The sequence below is a fragment of the Mobula birostris genome, chromosome 11 (genome assembly GCF_030028105.1).
Source record: "Mobula birostris isolate sMobBir1 chromosome 11, sMobBir1.hap1, whole genome shotgun sequence".
Classification (NCBI taxonomy): Eukaryota; Metazoa; Chordata; class Chondrichthyes; order Myliobatiformes; family Myliobatidae; genus Mobula; species Mobula birostris.
The window spans coordinates 55,104,999-55,126,734 of NC_092380.1; the positions used below are offsets into that span (position 1 = coordinate 55,104,999).

The 21,736-nt window shown below is 40.4% G+C and overlaps 1 protein-coding gene across 5 annotated transcripts in view; it reads right to left on the reverse strand.

Moving 5' to 3' along the window:
* The window catches only part of LOC140205086 (potassium voltage-gated channel subfamily KQT member 1), an 851,833-nt gene that overhangs the window by 538,460 nt on the left and 291,637 nt on the right, over positions 1 to 21,736 (reverse strand). For 4 of the 5 annotated variants that reach the window (XM_072272252.1, XM_072272253.1, XM_072272251.1 and 1 more), the window contains one exon: positions 17,153 to 17,276. In XM_072272252.1, coding sequence (XP_072128353.1) covers positions 17,153 to 17,276 — 124 coding nt within the window. Of the gene's footprint in view, positions 1 to 11,987; positions 12,390 to 17,152; positions 17,277 to 21,736 lie in introns of those variants that run through there. The other variant, XM_072272255.1, reaches the window with a different exon arrangement.

A 21,736-nucleotide genomic window follows, 5' to 3' on the forward strand; every position in this document is an offset into this window, starting at 1 on the left:
AAACTAATACTTTTTGTATTAACATGATCTTGGGATAATAATTATTTTCGCAAATTTCTCTGTGGAACATTGGTACAAGGTGTAAAACACACCTGACATAACAATCTGGCCACAATGAGAAGTAGAAAGATAGAAACATAGAAAACCTACAGCACAATACAAGCCCTTTGGCCCACAATGCTGTGCCGAGCATGTCCTTACTAGTAATAAACACTTTCAGATCATCTAATTTTTCTTTAATTCAATCCATACAATGTAAATCCATGTTTGATAAGTCAGTAAAACTTGTTGTAATCTAATGCTGAAAGCATGTCACCAGCATGGTTGGTATCAATATTTGAGTTTACATCTTTTTACCTCCTCAGAAATGTAAACCATTGCCTGTCCTGCAACTCCTGAGACATGTGCTGCAATACCTTCTCCATCGCTACTTCCACCCCCCACCCCCCACCCCCCCCAGTCTTGGGAACAAATGTCACCAACTATATTTGTGTTAGAATATCTATATTTCTATAATCTCAACACCTCTGCATCGTCAGCATATCATGAACTGGAACATATGCATCTCCCTCTCACTGACCATCAACACAGGCACAGCTCAGGCCTGCATGCTTAGCCCTCTGCCCTACTCTGTACCTATGGTGGTGTGGCTAAGCACAGCACCAACACCATCCGACAACACGTCAATGACATGACAGCTGTTGGCAGAATCATGGATGTTGATGTGGCTGTATAGCCAAGTGAAACAGGTCAGCTGGTTGAATGGTGTCAGAATAAAGTCCTTGCACTCAAAGTCAGTGAAACCAAGGAATTGATGTCGACTTTAGGCAGGGAAGTCCGCATTGAAGGATCTGTGGTAAAAATGGAGAGAGGTTCAAATTTCTGGGTATCAACATCTTGGAGAAACTATCCTCGTCCCAGCACACAGACAAAACCACAACGAAAGCATGCTAACATCTCTACTTTTTTTTTGCACTACCTTACTGTCCCTTTTCGATTTTCTATTTATGACTTATAATTTAAATTTCTGCTATTTACTATCGATTTGTACTCCAGGGAGCGCAAAGCACAGAATCAAATATCTCTCTGTGATGATTGTACGCTCTAGTATCAATTGTTTGGCGACAATAAAGTAAAGTAAAGTACTTTGTTAGTTTATGGAGATTCAGCAGGTCAATAAAACTCTGACCATCTTTACAAATGTATAATGGAAAGCATTCTGACTGGTTGCATCACAGCCAGGTATGGAAACACCAATGCTCAGGAATGTAAGAGGCTACAAAGAGGGTTAGACTAGGCTAGGTCCTTAATGGATACAGTTCTCCCTCCCATTGAGCTTATCTAGAAGACATTATATACCATGAAGGCGAGCTGCCACTACCTGGGCCTTGCCCTCTTCTTGGTGCTGCCATCAAGAAGGAGGTAAAGGCACACACCTCAAGGTTCAACTACAGCTTCTTCCTGACTGCCATCAGATTCTTAATCTACTAACACTGCCTCCGACAATATTTTCTCATTCTCAACCATAACTTTTGTAAGTTTATTTTGTTGTTTATTTTTGTGCATGTGTAACTTAGGTATAATTTTTGTTTAATTTAAGTCTTTGTAAAAGTATTTTGCCATGTTTGTAATGTACTGTGCTGCTGCTGGAAAACACTAATTTAATGGCATTTTTACCCTATAAACGCATGACTATGACAATAAGTTTGAAGTTGAACTTCCCATGATGTAATGCCTTGGAGAATCGACTTTCTTGTGCTCCCAAAGCCTTGGAACAATCAAATACTGGAGGCAGTAGTTAGGTATTTAGAATTATCCTCAGGGGTGTCTTCTTCCTTTCCCCAACTAATTTCCGCTGTTTTGTCAATGACCTAGCATTCACTATAAAAAGAGAAATGGGGTAATTCACTGATGACTGCCCACATCCAAACAGCAGCCCAGTCCAATAAAGTGAATAAAGGTAATCACAAAGTCTTTCAAGGAACTAATGTATTTTGGTTAAGGAGCCACAAAGCCCCTGCTCCACTACATATACCTCATGTGTTGAACCTTGTGTAGCAAATGCCAAAGTTCTTATCACCTCCTCCCGAGCCCTATACCAATGTGCATAGCATCATGACAATTCAAAGATTGCTATACTTTTTCATATAGTGATAAATAATCTTTTGAAAATGGTTCCTTCTTATTGCTTTTTCTTCCAGCTTCCTGAAAGGGTGACAATGCCTGATGTTCCAATTGCCCTCTACCAAGGATTCTCCAGAAACTTACCTTGGTCATCAGCACTAATGTAGAAACCTGATTAATAAATATTTGCAAGTAATCTGGCAAAACCAGTTTGGGCCTCAGCCTTTTTCCAGAACAGATATTGAACAGTAATTAAGTTCAATTAGTGCGAAAGGTAGATTAGAGCAAGAAAGAATGTCTGGGTGAACTTGGACAGAGGGAATGTTACAACGATGGGGATAGCGGCTGAAAGAGTTTGGTAAAGGCATGTGATTAACAAAAGGTATATCTAGTGTGAGGATAGAAGCATAAAAGTGAAAATGAGAGATACAGACCTGCAATGGCCAATTCTCTGAAATTGTTGAATTCAATGTCAAGTTTGGTTGGATGGTACTGTGGAGTCCCTGCTTCACAGTGCCACAGTCTTGGAATGGATAACTTAAAAAGTGATATATAAACCCAAGTTCACACTTGTGGACTGAATGGAGGTGTTCTACAAGTTCAAGCTTAATTGTCATTCAACTATGCATGAATACAGCCAAACAAAACAGCATTCCTCCAAGGCCAAGGTGCAAAACACAGTACTATACCAACAGCCATACACAGCATAAGGCACCATAGCAGTAAACCCCACATTGACGTAAAAGAAATATATAATATATCCCAAGTCCCTGAGTCCAGGAGTCTTGTCAGCAAGAGCAAGCCCGCAGCAGACTGCAGACAAATGCTGTCTTGCCGAGTGAACTCTGAACATTGGAGTGCTGCACTAATGCCAGTATGGACACGCATAACACCTCCTCTGGGCACTAACGTTAACACCTTCCTCTTGGACGGCTGCAGACAGGGGACATTGCAGCATGAGACCTCGTCCTCTCTACAGCTGCAGCCACACAGCTCACTTGCCATCAATCCCGCCAATAAATCTGTGAACCGGACTTACAACATTCCACATTACCAACGTTCCACAGGGTCTTGCAATCACAAGAAAAATAACTGAGAGAATCACTCGCTGTTGGGCTGCACATCACCTTCGCACACTGACTCTGATGACTCTCTGTAGCAGGCAACGACACGGTCCGCACCGAGTCCAGCTCCTCCGCCAATGAGCAGATCCCTGATGGAGCAGACCTGCACTACTTGAAGTTCTTAATTTCCAGCAGTATCTTACAATCATAAAAAAAAGACGTTTAAAAAAGACAATAACACCTTTGGTTGGCTCCATACTGTAGAGGCTGCTGAGTCCAAGTGCACCTCCATCTTACCAGAAGCCAAAATAGACACCCAATTAATGTTTGGCTTGTCCAATAAAGAGAAAACAACCAGCATGGGTCAAAAGCACAGGTGAAGTGCTGCTTCACCTGGAAGTAATCTCTGGGGTCAAAACAGTGGAAATAAAGCCCATTATCAGGTTGCAAATGTCCAATGTATGGACACCCCTGCATACCAATAATCTCCTATAATAGTTCTAAATTCAAAAGTCCAATGGCTATATTTGTTCGTTCCTACAAATGGCAGAAATAATTTCCCCTCTTTCTTATCAGTTTTATGTGCCTTTGATGCCATTCATTACAACTTTGTGTTTATCAGAGAATGCTTTGAGCAATGCAACCTTCTACCATTCTTCTCTTCAAACTGTTCATTCTCTACCCTTGAACTATTTTTCACTACTACCTCTAACTGAAACTACACTACACTCGAATTTCACGACATTCTGCAACTACAACGTAATCAACACCTCAGCTATTCCTTCCCATTTCACTCTCCCTTTTGAGTAATGCTTTGGTCCAGCCAGTGTCCATTTTTGCCTACATAGGGCATAGGATATCACATCAAGGTGACTCATTAGCACTTGATGCCTCACACCTACTTGTTAACCACGCCAGGAATAGAATGTAAAGATCTCAGTTGCACCATAAAAACTGAAAACAGCTGCTAAATTTATGTGGTCATTTACACCACAAGTTTGAGCTCTGGAGAGACATATCAGCACCTGTGCAGCTCAGCTGCTTTTATCTAATTACCATACCACCCAAGGTAACCTGGCCACAGGCTCCTCTAGGCGCAGTTAAGTCTGTTTTTCATGGTTCTATGTGCTTTAGGGTTGAAGAGGTTATGCTTCGTTCTAAACACCTTTGTCCAACATCCAATGAGGTCTGGTTGGTTCAGAAAAGAAGTTGTGGGTTCGAAATGAAAGGAAAGGAGGAAAATATACTCCTTAAATGTCCACCTGAGTAACTCATATTCTCATGGAGGGGAAAAAAACCACTTGATTATCCTGAGGATGTATGCTCCATATTACACCGAAGACTATTATAAAGTTAGAAAAAGAAACAGAAAAAAAGAATGAAGGGATGGATAAAAAAACACAATACTAACAACAGTCACAGAAAGGGAGCTAGAACTCAAGTGAACTGTAAGCTGTTTGACAAAAAAAAGGTAACATAAATGATCATGTATGTGATGACATAGATGGTTAGAACTAGTGTGGGTGCTAAGACGTAGAACATTTAAAGCAAAAAAGAAATAGCAAAACAAAACAAGGAATATAATGCCTTAGGAGCAGCAAGAATAACACTGCAGAAAAAGAGGAAGTCAATTGCAGGTATAGGCAGCATGGAACAAATGAGATGCTTGAGGAGTATAAGAAAAGCAAGATATAACACTTAAGAGGGAAATCAGGAGGGCTAAAAGAAGGCATGACTGCTCTGGCAGACAAGGTGAAGGAGAATCCTGTGAACTTCTACAGATAAGTTAAGAGCAGAAGAATAGCAAGGATAACATTGGAACTGAAAGAGATGGTGGTAATCTTGAATGGATTTTTTTTTCACCTATCCTTACCCAGGAGATGGACAGAGTCTATAGGATGAAGCTAAACAGTAGTAAGGTCATGGACAGTATACAATTGCAAAAGGGGAGGTGCTTGCTGTCTTGAGAGGGAAATTAAAGTGGACAAATTCTCAGGGCCTGAAAAGATGTCCCTTTGAACCTTGTGGGAGTCTGGTGCAAAAATTGTACTAGGGCCCTGCAGAGGTTTTTAAAATGTCCTTTAACCATTGGTTAGGTGCCAGAGAACTGGAGGATAGTTAATGTTGTTCTATTGTTCAAGAAAAGCCTGAATAAGCTGGGAAAGTATAGGCTGGAGAGCCTGAAGCCAATAGGGGATAAAAAATTGGAAGGCATGCTGAGGGACAGGATATGCAAGTATTTAGATGGAGAGGACCTGATTAGGGATAGTCAATATAGCTTTGTGGATGTTAGGCCACTTCTACCTAATCTTACAGCATTTTCGAGAGGTACCAGGAAAGTTGAAGAAGGAAAAGCAGTGGACGTTGTCTACATAGACTTTCGTGAGGTCTTTGACAAAGTCCCGCATGGGAGGCTGGTCAAAAAGGCTCAGTCACTTGGCATTCAGGATGAAGTAATAAACTGGATTCAGAATTGGCTTAGAGGAAGAAGACAGAGAGTGGTATTAGATAGCTGCATCTCTGAGTGAAGGCCTGTGACTAGTGGTGTGCACAGGGATTGGTGCTGGGTCCATTGCTGTTTTTCATTTATTTCAATGATCTGGATGATAATGTGGTTGACTAGATCAGTTAATTTGCAGGTAATACTAAGACTGGTGGTGTATTGGAGATCAAGAAAGAGCATCAAAGCTTGTAATGGGATCTGAAACAGCTGGAAAAATGTGCTGAAAGATGGCAGACAGAACTGGAAAAAAAAACAAGTGAGGTCTTTCCCATTGAACAGTAGGGTACTGGGGAGTACAGCAGATCAAAGGGATCTTGAAGTACTGATCTATACTTCCTAGAACATGGTGTCACAGGTAGGTAGTCTTTAAAAGAGAGCTTTTGGCACATTGGCTTTTATAAATCAAGGTGCTGGGTACAGGAGGTAGGATGGTATGTTGATGCTGTATAAGACATTGGTGAGGCCAAATCTGGAGCATTGCATGCAGTCCTGATAACCTACCTACAGGAAAGTTATCAATAAGACTGACAGAGCCCAAAGAGAATTTACAAGGAAGTTGCTGGGACTTGAGGACCTGTGTTACAGGGAGAGATTGAATAGATTTTCCCTGGAGCATAGGAAAATGAGGGGAGATTTGATACAGATTGTGAGGGGTACAGAAAGGGTAAATGCAAGCAGGCTTATTCTACTGAAGTTGAGTGACACAAATAGAGCTCACAGGTTATGGATGAAAGGTGAAATATTTAAGCGAAACCCGAGGGGGATTTCTTCACGTGGAGGGTGCTTCAGGTGTGGAATGAGCTGCTCGTGAAAGTGATAGATGCAGGCTTGTTCTGTAATGTTTAAGAAAAGTTTGGATAAGTATATGGATGGGAGGTATATGGAGGGCTACTGTCGAGGAGTGGGTCAATGGAACTGGGCCAAATAACTGTCTGGAATAGACTAAATTGGGCTGTTTCTGCGCTCCATGTCTCTAAAGTGCAGGTGAAACATTGTAAATTCACTCATCGAGAGGACAGATCCTGTGCCAAGGAGCTAGACCCCCACCTGCACTAATCCCTGAGAGCTGGTCTTTGGTTTAGGTGTAATCCTGTCTCCTCTCCCTCCCCAGTGGACACAAACAAACCACTTCCCCTCCACTCCACACAGATAAGCATTCATTGCAGCGAAGAAAATGAAGAATGTAGCTGAGCTCTAAAGCTGCTAAACTATGTGTTCAGATCAGAGGAGCTTTGAAGTTAAAAAAAACAAGAATGTACTTCATCTTATGACCGGTCCATGGGGTAGTCTGATGAAGGGCATGCAGCCAAAACATTATATTCTACTTTAACTGGTGCTGATTATGCATCCTTGCTCTTTCATATTGAATTTAGTTTCAAACATCTGTTGATTTTCATTTTCTTTAACCACCAGTTCCTTCTCCCAAATTAGCTCTTGCATTGTCACAGAACTATCACAGATGCCTGTCAATAAATTATCATCCTATCATTAATCCAGAACCTATTGTATCTGAGTCACTTGGATGTGATATTCCCACCAATGCTTCTTGATGTGAGGAGACCCCACAGTCACTGAACTCCTTGGATGTATACATATCAAAGTCTCGTAACTTTGCCAATTTAATCAATAAAAAACAAAATCATAAGGACCCAACTCATTTTGAGGGCATAGAAGTGGATTGAACCGGGGTGATTGCAGAAAGTTCCTTTGAGCATAATGACTTCGATTTCATTCCCGAATTTCCAACTGCACCTGTAATGCCGATTTTCCTCATGCACCCAATGAGATGAAGCAAGAGTTTTGCTGGACCAGGTATCCTGATAGAGTGGCTACCCCCTGTTGTTGTTCCAATGGTACCTTGTAAAAGCATGATTACAAATGGACACAAAGACAATGTTCTCCAACTAAATACATTTCTGGACCACAGTGTCATAATACTGATGGTGCTTGATGAAATTGCAAATGATTACTTTGCCATTTCCTGGTCCCTGCTCCTATCAGTTCACAGAAGCACCCACAGCATGGATTAAAAGCTCAACTGGGCCAAGACTGCATGAACTATCCCATAACAAACCAAACAGTTAAAGGACACACGCTCTTTCCTCTCACATCTATTATTTTTTTTAACCATTAAATGATTCTTTAGAATTATTGATTTAGTCCTGCCCTGTATCCTGAACAGAACATTACATTAGGTTTTATACAATATCAATTATTAACTGAACTTTGTTTATAAACTGAACATTTGTAGTAATAAACTACATTTGGGCAAAGTTTTATAGTACAGAAGCTGAAGAGAGACAGAGAGTAAAATGCAGTTTTTGATTAAATTCATATCCAATCAATTAACTGTTTTTCTTTGGAGAGAGTGACCCATTCTTTTATGTTAAGCCTAACAACAGCCTGATTGCCCCTGAATTATGGTGTTAATCAAGAGTATTTTTATCATTACTTATAATACTGTTACCCAACGAATTTGTGCCAGTAATTCTTCAAAAGCAAAATGCTGCAAATGCCACAGATCTGAAATAAAACCTGAAAAGGCAGGAACTAATCAGCCAACTGACTGCATCTGTGGAGAGGGGAAAACAGATTATGTTTCAGTCTGATGACCTGTCTGCAGCATCTGCGATCTGGTTAGTGACCTGAAAAACATAATCGCGCTTTCCCCTCTACAGACAATGTCCAATCTAAATATTTCCAGCACTTGAGACATTTTTTAAATTTCAGCAAGAGAGAGATGGAGAGATGAAAGAATCCAAACACAACTTTTAGAAAATACTATAGATTAATGGCAAATATGTTGAGTTTTCAAAGAATATATATCTTCTTGTTTTTGGAATGTATGCAATCTGTCAAGCCCTTATTTATTTCCTCTTAGCTCGCCATCATATGGACAGGAAAATCTAAATATATCGAGAGAGAGAGAGTGAGAGAGAAAGAGAGAGAGAGGGAATGAGAGAGAGAGAGAGGGAGAGTGAGAATGAGAGTGAGAGAAAAATTCATTTTTTATAAATGGTCATTGAATTGAGAAGTTAACTCTCTTCCTCTCTCCAAACATGCTACCTATCCAGTTGACTATTTTCAGCATCTTCTGTATTTCACATTTTCAGCAATATCTTCCTCCTCTAGTACTTTGCTACTGTACTCAAGCAGCAAGACTTCTTATTTAACCATTCTTTCTCAGCAGAATGCTGAACACATCGGACAATTTTCCTGTCTTAATTCTCATGCCATCCATTTCTATTTATATAATTAGTTTTTGCCCAGGGTGAAAATTCTGAGAAAATCCTTCAGTTTAAATCAATGGAAGTTAGTTACATCTCTAATGTTCCCCTAGCTGCAAGACAGAGGAGCTGGGGAAAAGAGGTATGTTCCAGCTTCTCTCCAGCTCTTACCCTTCAGGTCTGCTGTATTCTCCCAGTTGTCTGAAATATTCAGCATTCAAGAGAAATTAACTTAAAACTGATTTTTTCTGTCACTTGAGTACATGCTATTAGGTCTCTTCCAGACACTGTATAGCTAGTTGGTTGGGCTGAGGATAGTAATGGCAAAAGATGTACTGGAACTGCTGACTGGATGCATTTATGGAGGTTTCATTACACAACTCCTCCCATCCCTGCATTCCTACCATCTACTGTCTACATCATCTGCCCCCCCTCCCACCAAATGGAATCCAAAAGACTTATTCATCAACCAGTTAGAAACTTCACCCATTTGAGCAGCAACTTTCCACACACCCTGTTCCAATCTGCAAAAGTTGTTCTAACATTATTAATGCCTCTATGACTTCTCTCTCAGGTTTCTCAAAGCAGAATCTTGGGGGTTAATTTTTAATACTTGAAGATACTTAGACCATTCTAAAGGGCACAGGCAGTATCGAGAGTCATTAATAGACAGCAGTTCTATTCCTGTTTATTATTTTGTATCTTCAGGTTCTTACAGGGATTCCTATTTGCAACCTAGTTGTTCCTTATCACCAGATGAGTTTGGCAGATCACTAAGTCGCTGCCCATTACTCTTGGGTCATTCCCAGCTCAGTTACTGTACTGCCTTTCTGCTTCATCTGCAGGTAACGTTGTAAGAGAAGGCAAGTCTATCAGTAAATCAATGAAATGTACTGAGTTCTTAAATGTAGTAGAGAAGGGATTGCCAGGCGACACATAGAAAATGCTGGAAGTACTCAGCAGGCCAGGCAGCAGTTTGTGTGTGTTCCTTGGATTTCCAGCAACTGCAGATTTTCTCTTGTTTGTGAATGGATTTCCTGGAATGTGATAAAATGGTGGCATGCTCAGATGCGGCGGCAACAAGAGGTCCAACCAAAGGTGTTATTATATTTTTTAAGACATTTTTTACAATCGCAAGACCCTGCTGGACATTAACAACTTCAACTACTGCAAGGCAACCCCATCAGAGAGTTGCTCATTGGTGGAGTCACTGAAGGAGCTGGACTTGGTGCAGGTTGTGCTGCTGCTTGCTTCGGAGGACTCAGTACATGAAAGCGGTGTGCAGTCTAACAGTAGGTGATCATCCTAGTCACCATTCTTGTGATCACAAGACCTTGTTGCACATTGTTAATCTGGAAAGCTCCAAGTCTGATTCACTGTTTTATTGGCGGATGGTGGGGGAGTTGCTTGGTTTCAGTCGTAGCAAGGACTAGGCCTTAAGCTGTCAGTTTACAGCCGCTCAGGAGAGCCAGTGGCATTGGAGTCAGAGCGCTCCATGGGAGTGCTGAAGGAGATATGGCATGGCATCCATGCTGGAGTCAGTGCTGCCCCCTGGTGTTCACTCAGAAAAAGACAACCTTTATTGTGTTTGACAGCAGATTTCTACAACTTCCGTGGACTCAGGGATCTGGACTATATTTTTTTGTGTGACTGTATTTTACCACTACCTTATATGAGCCTTGTGTATGACTGCTGCTACTGTCCTTTGCACCCTAGCCCTGGAGTAACGCTGTTTTGTTTCGCTTTGTTCATGGGTATTCATGTATGTTTGAATGCCAATTAAATTTGAATGTGAACTTGGGACTTGAAAGAATAGTAAATCACAATTCATCTGCAATTCATTTTAAACTGTCCGTTTTCATCTTTAGATTCAGAAGTCCTTACATTTTGAAAGTAAAATGGAAGCTTGGCTAGAGACTCTAATAAAGGCAGATGACAATCTATAGAGACATTATGACATTATCTAAGGAGGAATACTCCAGCTTTAACTTGACAATACGCTTTGAGAGTAGAGGAGAAACAGATTCAGAAATTGTTTGCCTGGAGCAGTGAACAGATCAGCTTGTGGATCTAACAATTTAATTTATAAAATAAATTTGTGAAGCATTTTTTCATTGTCTTATTGCTCTCTGAACCAGAAAGTCAGCTTCAACATCAAGAGAAAAATTAAACTAGTCATTCCAGAAACCTTAAAAAAAGACACTAATGGAATTAAACTTTGACTGCAAACTGCTGTATCAACATCAATTGGTTTTACTGCTGCGTAAGCTTGGTTAGAACATGCATGTGTTCTTAACGCATGCTTGTCAATTGGGATTGAATACAATGTCATAGACATGATGTCATCAGCTTTCATTACTGGTAAATTGCATCCAACTGTTAAAAATTAAATGTCTTTTAAGCATATTCTTTGAAGATTCTTTGAAGGCAATATAGATGAGCATGAGCATGCTTCGATTTCCCTCTGAAGCAAGGATTGCAGATTCCCTGATGAGGAATGTCAGCTTTTTAAGTCAAGAATTCTTTTGTTCACAAATAAATTGACTGATCGCATGCCAACTGCATTTGTCTCCAAAAAGAAGCTTTAAGTTCCATTCAGTTAAAGATATCTAACACTTCAGATTGGCTCTATGGGATGTGTGTGTGTGTGTGTGTGTGTGTGTGTGTGTGTGTGTGTATGTGTGTGTGTGTGTGTGTGTGTGTGTGTGTGTGTTTTCTGTTTGTGTGTGTGTGCATGTGTGTACGTGTGTGTGTGTTCATGTGTGTACGTGTGTGTGTGTTCATGTGTGCCCTTGCATGTGCATGTGTACATCTCATTAACTAGACTTCCCTCCAATACTAAGTTATAACCATCAACATTCCCCTCCTTAACAACCAATATTCACCATGCTACTTATAACATTCCACCACAAAAGTCTCCAGACATGGAAAATATCACTAAACAGATTTGTTGGTTAAAGGTTGCCTTCACCCAGCTTCTGACTTACAGTTTATTTTTCCAGTTAAAAGGTTGCATTCAAATTGCTTCTGAGTCAATTTATTTTTGCTTTTAAATACACAGGCTTAAAGTTATAAATACTGTCTAATCCCCTTTGAAAAGATCACTTTACTCCAATCATTTCTTCCCATATTTTGCTTCTTTTTTGAGAAGGGGCAAGTCACTGTGATTTCCCATTGATTCATTCCTCTGGGCGGGAGCTCAGTGGATTCAGACGGACATCAAAGGCATTTCAGTTGAGAGAAACAGGGCTATTTCTTTGCATGTTTCCTTTCCCACGCGGTGCAGTGTCTTACTGCCATCTAGTTCTCCGCCTCAAACCTGAGTATGGAAATTTAGTGGTTCCGTTAATAGACTAGTTACTCAGTAGGGGCTGTGTCTCCTGTCGTGGAGCATTCATGTTCAGGGCCAGCAGCTGTTGTAGGAATAACTTCAAGGGTATCCTTGAGCAGGTGACGGGGGGAAGCTGAGGGCTGAGAAGAAGAGAAATGGTAAATCCAAATACAAGTGAACTGATGATGGAATATCCAAGATAAGGTGAACTTTGATTCCACAAGTTGCTCATGAAAACTCCCTGAATTTGAACTGGCAATCAACAGTAAAATGGTAACACTGAGATTTCTCTCTTAACCAATGGTAATATGATGTATTTAACTGGCCATAATAGATGTAAATCTTTCCATTTGTAGCTCGTATGCAGTCCACACTGATGTCCACACATGAACCGGTATCCTATTTGAAGAGCCATCAGGCTGTCTTGTTGATATTAGTTTTAATTGTTCATATCTTGTTGGACATTGAATCACCTGGGAACCTCAATGCAGATTGAGAACCACTACAGCAACTCCACTGTGTATTGTTTTGGTCCATTATGAATGCTTTTAGTCCCCTTATTTAAAGATGGGTGGGCTACCAGTTGAGGCTGTGCAGAAGAGATTCATTTGGTTGATTCCTGATACAAAAGGTTTGTCCAAACACAAACAAACTAAATGAATAACATTAGACCCCAAATTCTATGGAGCTTAGTACAATCTTATTGAACCTTACAAGATCCTAAAGTGGTATGACAAGGTAGATGTTGAGATATCTCCATAATGGGAAAATTGTCCATAAAAGGGTACAGTTACAAGATAAAAACCGTGGCACTAGCTTAAAGTTATAAATATTCTCTATTCCACTTTGAAAAGATCAAAATTTTCTTCTCATCATTTGCTTCTTTTTTAAACTTCCTCTCAAAGGAGAGTAGTGGATCCTTAGAATTGTTACCCCAGAGGCGCATGGAGGCTAGAGCACTGAGATTTAAAGTTGTTGCGGATACATTTTTGAAAGGTTGAGGAATTAAGGGCAATGTGGAACTGGCACAGGAGATACCTGGGACAGGTCAGACACAATCATACTAAATGGAATGGCAATCATTCCCTTGTTTGCATTTACACTGTACCTGTTAATATGATAAAGAACGTCACAGGAGCTCAACCAAACTGATGTTGTTTTTTCCCAGCTTTATTTTAGGGTGGATATTAAAATATTGGTTAAAGGCTTTCAGGAGCTTCTTACAGAAGACCAAGAAATAGGCCAAGAGATTTTGGGAGGAGTTCCCAAGTCTCGAGCCTTGGCACCTAAAGATGGAACTGCCAAATATGGAACAATGACACAGGAAGATGAACAGAAATCAGAAATGAAGGAATATCATACCTTGAAGAGTTATTTGAGTGGAGAAGATTATATAGATAAAAGGGAAAGGCCATGGAAAGGGGAAACATGGGTGAGTATTAGAATATTTCATATCAAAGCATAACTTAACCATGAGCCAGTTCATGTCAGTAGTGACTGGCCAGTAAGCTGTTGCATTTTATTATGCAGGTGGCAGAGCTCACTACAATGGTGAAGTTTAAAAATACCAATGCCAAAGAGGACTTTAGCATGAATCTAAATCAGTAGAGAACTTGAGCGAGATTCTGGAAACAAACATAGGTGGTCTTTATGATGGCATGGTTGTGAAGTCTTAGAGTCAACCTAGTTGAAATGTGACACCAAAGTTTAGAAACTTTGGTTCAAATTCAGAAAGTTGCCCAGGAGAGTGATAAGAGTTGGTGATTAGCAAATGCAGTTTGTGACAGGGACCAAAGTTAATTGTATCAGTCTCCCTGATGGTTAGTTGAAAATTTCCACTCATCTGGCACCCATCTATCTTTGTATTTTTTTCGATGTGAACTTTCCGGCCGAGGGCAGAGTTTATTTCACATTCTAGATTAGCCTTGAGGTAGTAGTGGTGAGCCAACTTCTTGAACCACTGCACATTCTGGTGAAGTTACACCCACTGTCCTATAGGAAAGGTACTTCTAAGATTCAGGAACAGCGACATGCTTATGAATCAGGAGAGTGTGCAACTTTTAAGCCTACATGTAGGTTCTGTTCCCACATGGCTGCTGCAGTTTTTCTTTCCTAGTGTTGCATATTATATATCAGTCAAATATGTTAACAGCTTATAGATATTGGGGGTATCAAGTGAAATGGCAATGGGCTGAAATCACATATCATCAAAGCCAATAAAAAAGTGATAAGTGATTTCAGATGCCGTTGGATGTGGCTACATATTGAAGCTGACTAACACACACTGGCCTAAGAGGAACCACAGGATCATAAAGGGCAATGTGCTTGGTGGAAGGAAGCTATGACCTCCTTTAAGATCAGAATTTTTTAAAGGATCTTTCATAGCGGTTTAGGACTTACTGCACAGAAGGAAACCAAGGGGTTATTGATCACTCTTTAGCACCATTTTAAACTCCAACAAATATATTTTCTATTTCAAATTTTAATTCCATTTCCTTTTAAATTAAGTTTTAGTCTCAACAACTATGGTATGTGTTGAAGTTTCCCAATTAGTCAGTTGAACAGCATGAGTTAACTGCTCACCCATGCTTTTCCCTTTACTTGTTCAGTCAATGGAAACAGTCTTTCACTGTTTAGCCACAGCAGGGTCATCAAATTTCATTTACTTCTCCCTCAGAGTCCTTCCCACTCACCATCTTTCTGTTGCCTCACTTGGATACGGGAAGAGTCAGCATTATCCTCACTCTAACATGTCTACTTTGTGATTTTCTATGCTGTGGCATTAATTTTCCACAGTGAGCTGGTAGAAACTATATCTTTATTTTAGGGTCGACTGGGAAACGTCAACTGACTGTCACCTCAGTAACCAAAGTGCTAAACCCAAATTTTAATGGCTACTCTAATGCTCCTTTAACAGTCTCAGTCAGATACTGAAATGATGACACAAGTATTCCCTACTTTTCAAATGAACAGCCATCAGAAATAATGGAGAATTACATTAATTGAATGACATCAGAAGCATCAGTCTCTTCAAGATAACTCTCTATTCACCATGCTTCCATGTTGAATGGCAGATTGTTCGATACTTTGTTTAAATGCTCTAATCACTCACCAATACAATGATAAGGTTACATGAGTCTTTTATTTGCCTCTTTGAACATTGCGCTGGGGCATTAATAAAATAATCCAATTCGTATGTGAAAGACCCAAACTAGGTTATGTGTCACTGGCAACATTCTGGCCATTTTCATACAAAGGGGAAATGTTTGGAAACTCAATACATCACCTAATCTTTTGCTCCTGGAATCAATTAATTGTCAAATGAATATGAAATTCAGAAAAGCTTCAGGGAGAAAGTTCAGTTAGAATCTAACTTTCTACATTAACTCACTGCAGACCTGATGACGCCTGAACCAACTACAACAGCTAACTTCCTAACTGTGTGACAATAAACGATTGCAGACAAAAACACCAGGAAAGAAGATACAAAGAGCCATGACTGTAAGTGAAAGAAAGAGAGAGGAAGAGAGAAAGAACCAAAGCTGACAACAAGGAAAAACCTAATCATTGTTGGCTACTTTCGAGAACATTGCAGCCCTAAAATTTATGCTTGGCTCTTTGAATGGAAAGTTCACATTCTATATTTCAATAGAAAGCTGTAAAACACATTTGTGGTTGATCTGTGGTCATGTTCTTGCCAAGAACAAGAGTGAAGGAGAAACAATGGTGTCCCACCAGATACAGCAACCCTGGCCAGATTTCCCAACACCATCCTGATACATAAACGATGCTTGAACCAGACCAGGGAGGATTATGTTTATGAGCAAAGGCTTGAAATATATACAAAAGTAAGAAGATTTTAAGTTTCATTCTTGCTGATGCCGGAACTTTTCACCTGCACTGACAGCTTTGACTTTGTGATTTATTGAATAGCTCAGGACCAGTGTGATGCTTCTGGATTTAATCCTAACAAACCACAAGCTATTCAACAAGAATTGCAATGGTTATTAATAATTAACAAACAAAGAAACAACATGTAACAATGGAATATCACATTGACTCAACCTAGATGCAGACTGCCAGGGAGTGATTTGAATCTGCCCATGGGACTGGAATCTGACCAGACCTTACTGGATATATTTTACAGTCCAATTGAAGTCAATGGAATGTGAAATGCAGGCAATCCAATCAGCCTGCTGCTGGGTGCATTACGTTTAGTGATCCTCAATATATCTCAGTCCGTGAGGAGCTGTTGTACTACAGGAAGGTAAATTTTCTTGGGCTCCTGCCCATGTACATTAAATTGATTGGGCGCAGCCTGTGCAGATAATTTTGAACAGGGAAACACTTACATTCATCTGTAAAGGATTTTCAAAGACTTAAAAATTAACAGACTGAAAGATAGGCATAATTCCTTTGTGTTATGTAGCCCCACTCAATATTCTTTTTAGTTGTACCTTTTTTTGTCCAGCATTCCTTGGATGAAGTGTTCCTGGGTGTTCCCAGGAGGCATATCCAGGAAGATAAATCCTCAATTCTTTAATGAAACATTGCAAACTGATCTGTATACCTCAGTGAACAGACAATAACCGCATGCATTTCAGAAAACACAATCACCACATTCTGAGTTGTTTCTGAAACAGTTGTTCATTTGACCCGTAGAAATGGTGAGAAGTTTCAATCAACCTATGACTTATTATGGCAAACATTCAGAAATAATATGGTAACTCAATCAAGCAAGTCGTTCCTGGAGCTATAATACTTTAGAGTGAATATGATGCCATTTTGTGACATCCAGGAATTTTAAGAAAAATACTAACCACTTGCAGTAGAGTGTGCCAGCTGCCAAGAACTCCCCAAAATCTCAGCGACATCAGCTTAATTATTGTACTCAGTGACTTACTGCGAAACATGTGTGATGGGGGCCAGTGCTGGCTCTCCCTCGATGAGGTCAAGGTCATCTCCGTAGCTGTTTGTCCTGGACAATGTTCCACTGTTCACATCAAGCATCCCCAGCGATTTCTTCACTGTGAGGAATCAGATTTAAAAATGTTGAAGTACATCCGTCCGCATATAGCACAAAAAGAGATCAACATTTGTTGTCATTTCCCACCACAACTTTCCTCCATTTTCCCTTCTCTCTTACCATCACTAGTATGAGCTGAGGCAGGTTTTTGGTTACAGGCATGACCTGCTCCAGTGCCTTTGCCAAGTGGCCATTATTCCTGCTCAAACCTTGATAGCAAGAGTTGGCAAGCTGTGTGCATCAAGTCAAATCCTGTACTACATCCAGATGTGCCACCCCCCAACATCAAAATGCCTGCACTTTCCAGCAAGGGTCACCAGTGACTAGGAAAAGGAATAAGTGGTTGGCTTTCCCATTTCTCTTGGTTAGCAATGAACATCCTCCAACTCAGCAAATTGACCCAAGAATCCATTGCCTTCCCACCAAGCCAACCTTGCAGACATATTCATTCATATTCCAAAACACAAAGTAGAGACTTATACAGAGAAGTGATTTACCTTGGGTTTTGGAGCATTGAAGGATATATTATACTGGTTGTATTCAACACACTAGTTCACATCCATTATGCTTGAGACAGAAGATAAATTTCTCCCCTTTGCTTTGTATATAATCACGGACAATATGCTACTTTAACAGGTTTTTTAAAAAAATGAATAAAAAGCAATGCTTTCAGTCTTCAGTAGAAAACATAAAGATGCTTTTTACCTTCATTCAAATACTGTTGAAGGTAGAGGCCTTCCTCAGAGAGTGAATTTATCCCTGAGCTAAATTTGACATCCAACAATGAGGTAAGGTTTTCCCAGACTTACCATATGACAGGTCTGTGCAATAAAGTGGGAGATGAATTCTCTTTTGTAGCTATTAGCCAAGCGAAAAGTTGCCTAATGCATGAGCCAGAAGAGGGAGTTCTACTGTATCCGTAATAACACTTCACAGCACATAAACATAATCATCCTTATGTTTAAGTCAAGGGGACTACAATCAATATGGGCATGTATGAGTCACCTTGACTGATTGAAAAGTATTTTATTCACCATGTATGGAATGGAGTCAAAGAATGACACAGGAAGCAAACAGGCCCTTCAGCCCATTGAGTCTGCACCAACAATCAAGCACCCATTTATGCTAATCCCATTTTGCTATAGAGACACATAGATACATAGAACAGTACAGGAACAGGCCCTTTGGCCCACAACGTTGTGCTAAAACTAGCTAAAAAGTAAATCAAAAACTCCCCAAAAATTAATCCCTTTTACCATCTTCTTCACACCCATGTGCCTATCTAGACATCTCTTAAAAGCCCGTAATGTGTTTTCCTCTACCACCATACCAGGTAGTGCATTCCAGTCATCTACCACTCTCTGAGTATAAAACTTACCCCTCACATATCCTTTGAACCTACCTCCTCTCACCTCCAATGTATGGCCTCTGGTATTAGACATTTCCACCCTGGGGAAAAGATACTCCCTGTCTACTCTACCTATGCTTCTCATGATTTTATAAACATCTATCAGATCTCACCTCAGCCTCCACCCGCTCCAGAGAAAACAGACCAAGTTCACCCAGCCTCTCATGATAGCATATACCTTCTAAGCCACCTTGTTATCAACCGTCTCCAGACTCTACTACTCACCTACACACGATGGACAATCTACGGTGGCCAATCAACTACTAGACCAGAAATCTCTGGGAGGAAGCAAGAACAGGCAAGCTCCTCACAGACACCACTGGAGATGGAGATTGAATCCAGATCACAGGAGCTGTGTACTATCCTGTAGAGGATAGTACTCCAGAACCCATCTGAGAAGTGTGTGGGGGTCAAACTCCACTTCAGATGCTCCAGTGTGTTCTATGGGGAAACCATTTTTGGGTGAGATATCATACTTGGGCTCTGTATATTCTTTCAAGTGGCTCTATATTGAGAAAGGACAGGGAGGTTAATCATTGTACTCTGGCTCAGCCCTCGACCCACACTTTTCATAAATAGATCTGCTCTTTGTTGAAATTTCCTGTTCCCAAATTGCATGTTTAGATTCGATATTGATGAATATCAGAACTGTTTTTGATCATGCTAAGAGGGGACTGAAGAAGCCAGTTTTCTTTTAAACATTTTTATTCTTATTTGGTGAACCAAAGTTTTTTTTTTCAATCAGGCAGAGAGGTAGAAAAACTACAGGTTAAAAGGGGCTGCTAACTATTTAGCCCAGAGAAACCAAAGAGGATTCCTGGTCCTAATTTCTGCTGCAAGAAGTTGGTGTTGATTTTCTCTTTGGACTGGTGGAAATGAATGATTATGCATCAGCCACCTGCTTACATCCCCACGGGCCATTTTCCGCCATGAAAAAAAGCGTAGTATGTGCAGGGAAGTCAAGCGGGGACAGGAGCATGTGAGGCCATGACGTTCTTGAAATCCTGTAGGCTCCTAGCTTAAATATAATGATGGGCTCTTGGCTGAGGCAGTAGAGGTTGTAGCTACCCACAGAGCCCATGAACAAAATTCAGTATCCTCTGGAGAGAGAGCCTCTCAAAGGAAATGGTTAATTTCATCACGCTAAATGAGCATGATTAGGTTGTGCTGAGATAAATGCAATTAGAGAAATTAAGATTTCTTTATAAAAGTATCTCCAGTGAAAAGGAGACTAGAAAAGTAATTCACTTCCTCCTATGGGACACTTCAATAGAAATAAAAATTGGAAGAAGTACAAAATAAGCAGCAAATATACTATCAATCATTTTACATTAGGGCATATTCAAAATCTACACCTTAGACTTGAGTACTTCTCCAGCACTTAATGCTTTCTATCATCTTAGCGATCAATGCCAAAAGGAAAACACAGGGAAGTCCTATTAGTCTGGTAAAGGCAGGTTGTGATAATGAGGGGAAACTGCTTCTAAATCCACACAAAGTGCAATCATTGCCTAAAACATAAGTTTCTAAGCAAGTATAACGCTCTCAACTATTCTTGACAGAGGGGAGTTTGCTCATATACTACCAGTTCTTCAAGGCATCCAATACAATCCAAAAAATGAAGCCTCTTTGACATTGTACGTGTATTCCAGATGATGCCTCCATGCCCTATTGCCCCCACCTGCTGGAAATATACTTGCAAAATTTCAGGGAGAGCTTTGGTGCAGCACAGCTCAACATATCTGGAGAAATAAAACTCTGAAATGCAAAACTATTCATATCTTGCTAGCACACAGAATATACACCTGACTGGGTCTTCCCATTGCATGCAATCAAAAACAGAGTGCACAATCTGACCCCAATGTAAGGTTAAGTGAGGCAACTAATTGCCTTTTTTATACCACCTTCATAAATTCCTTTCAACAAGGTCAAGGTCACTCTTATTGTGTGTAGCTTTCCAATTCCAGCTGCAATTTTATTAAAGGCATAAACTTGTTCAGTATGGTTAGCCACAGGATTCCGTCCCAACATTCTGATATCACTAAAACATGTGAGGAAGATCTTATTTCTGCAATTAAATAGATTGAGGATATAACCTAACCAATTGCTGGAATCTTTGTCTCACTCACATCTTTCCCATTAACAACAGCATTAGTGAAATGAAAGAAATACTCTAAATTACTCTTGAAGTTTTGTCTACTGGCAGATTTCAATCAGAATAAACGTGGTTCTATAATGCCTCACAACAGTAGACCCAACACTATAAAGACAGTGAGGGAAGGCAGGGCTCAGAGAAGGACATTAGATAGAAGATCCACACAGCTAGATGAAAGATCCTGGTGAATGTAATGCCAATCACATCATATTTTCTCTTTCTCCCATTTTTCACCAGGCATTTAATCAGATTCTCCAAGAGGACCACAGCCTTGTCATGGTTTGGAGTCTTGCATACCTCAATGACCTGGAGAGCTATGCTGGTTGGAGTCAGGCTTTATGCTTTGGCTCTTAGTGGAGTGACCCATGCCAAACAACTCTAAGTGTAGAGGACAGGGTAAAGCTGGTCCTCTGGTTCTCCAGGTTTGGGGTCTCAGCTGAGGGCTACCAATCCTGGCTGGTAAAACAAAATTGTTACGGAAACAGCAATGAAGAATCTTTCAGCATCTGAATGTGATGATATTCCTGAGTCTCCACTCAGGACTTGCATGACTAACACGTAGTGAAAATCAGGAGGAAGCTACTGACAGGATGAATGAAGCCCTAAACACCGCCAGAGATACAGGACCTTCATTACTGACCTAAATGCCAACGGCATAACAGGTTGTAAGTAAGGAAGCACTCAATCAGATTAACAGTGCCCAGCTATCAACAAGGAACCCAGCAACAGAAAGATGCACTAAAGAACTGTAGGAAACATGGGATGCAAAGTGGGTGGGGCATGGGTGCAGAATCAAACTTAGCTGGGGGTTGTTGAAGTGAACTGAATTAGTTTGCAGGTTGGATTCAGCTAACTGGAGGCATGGAGAAACTATCCTGCTCCTCTGGCTCCACATGGC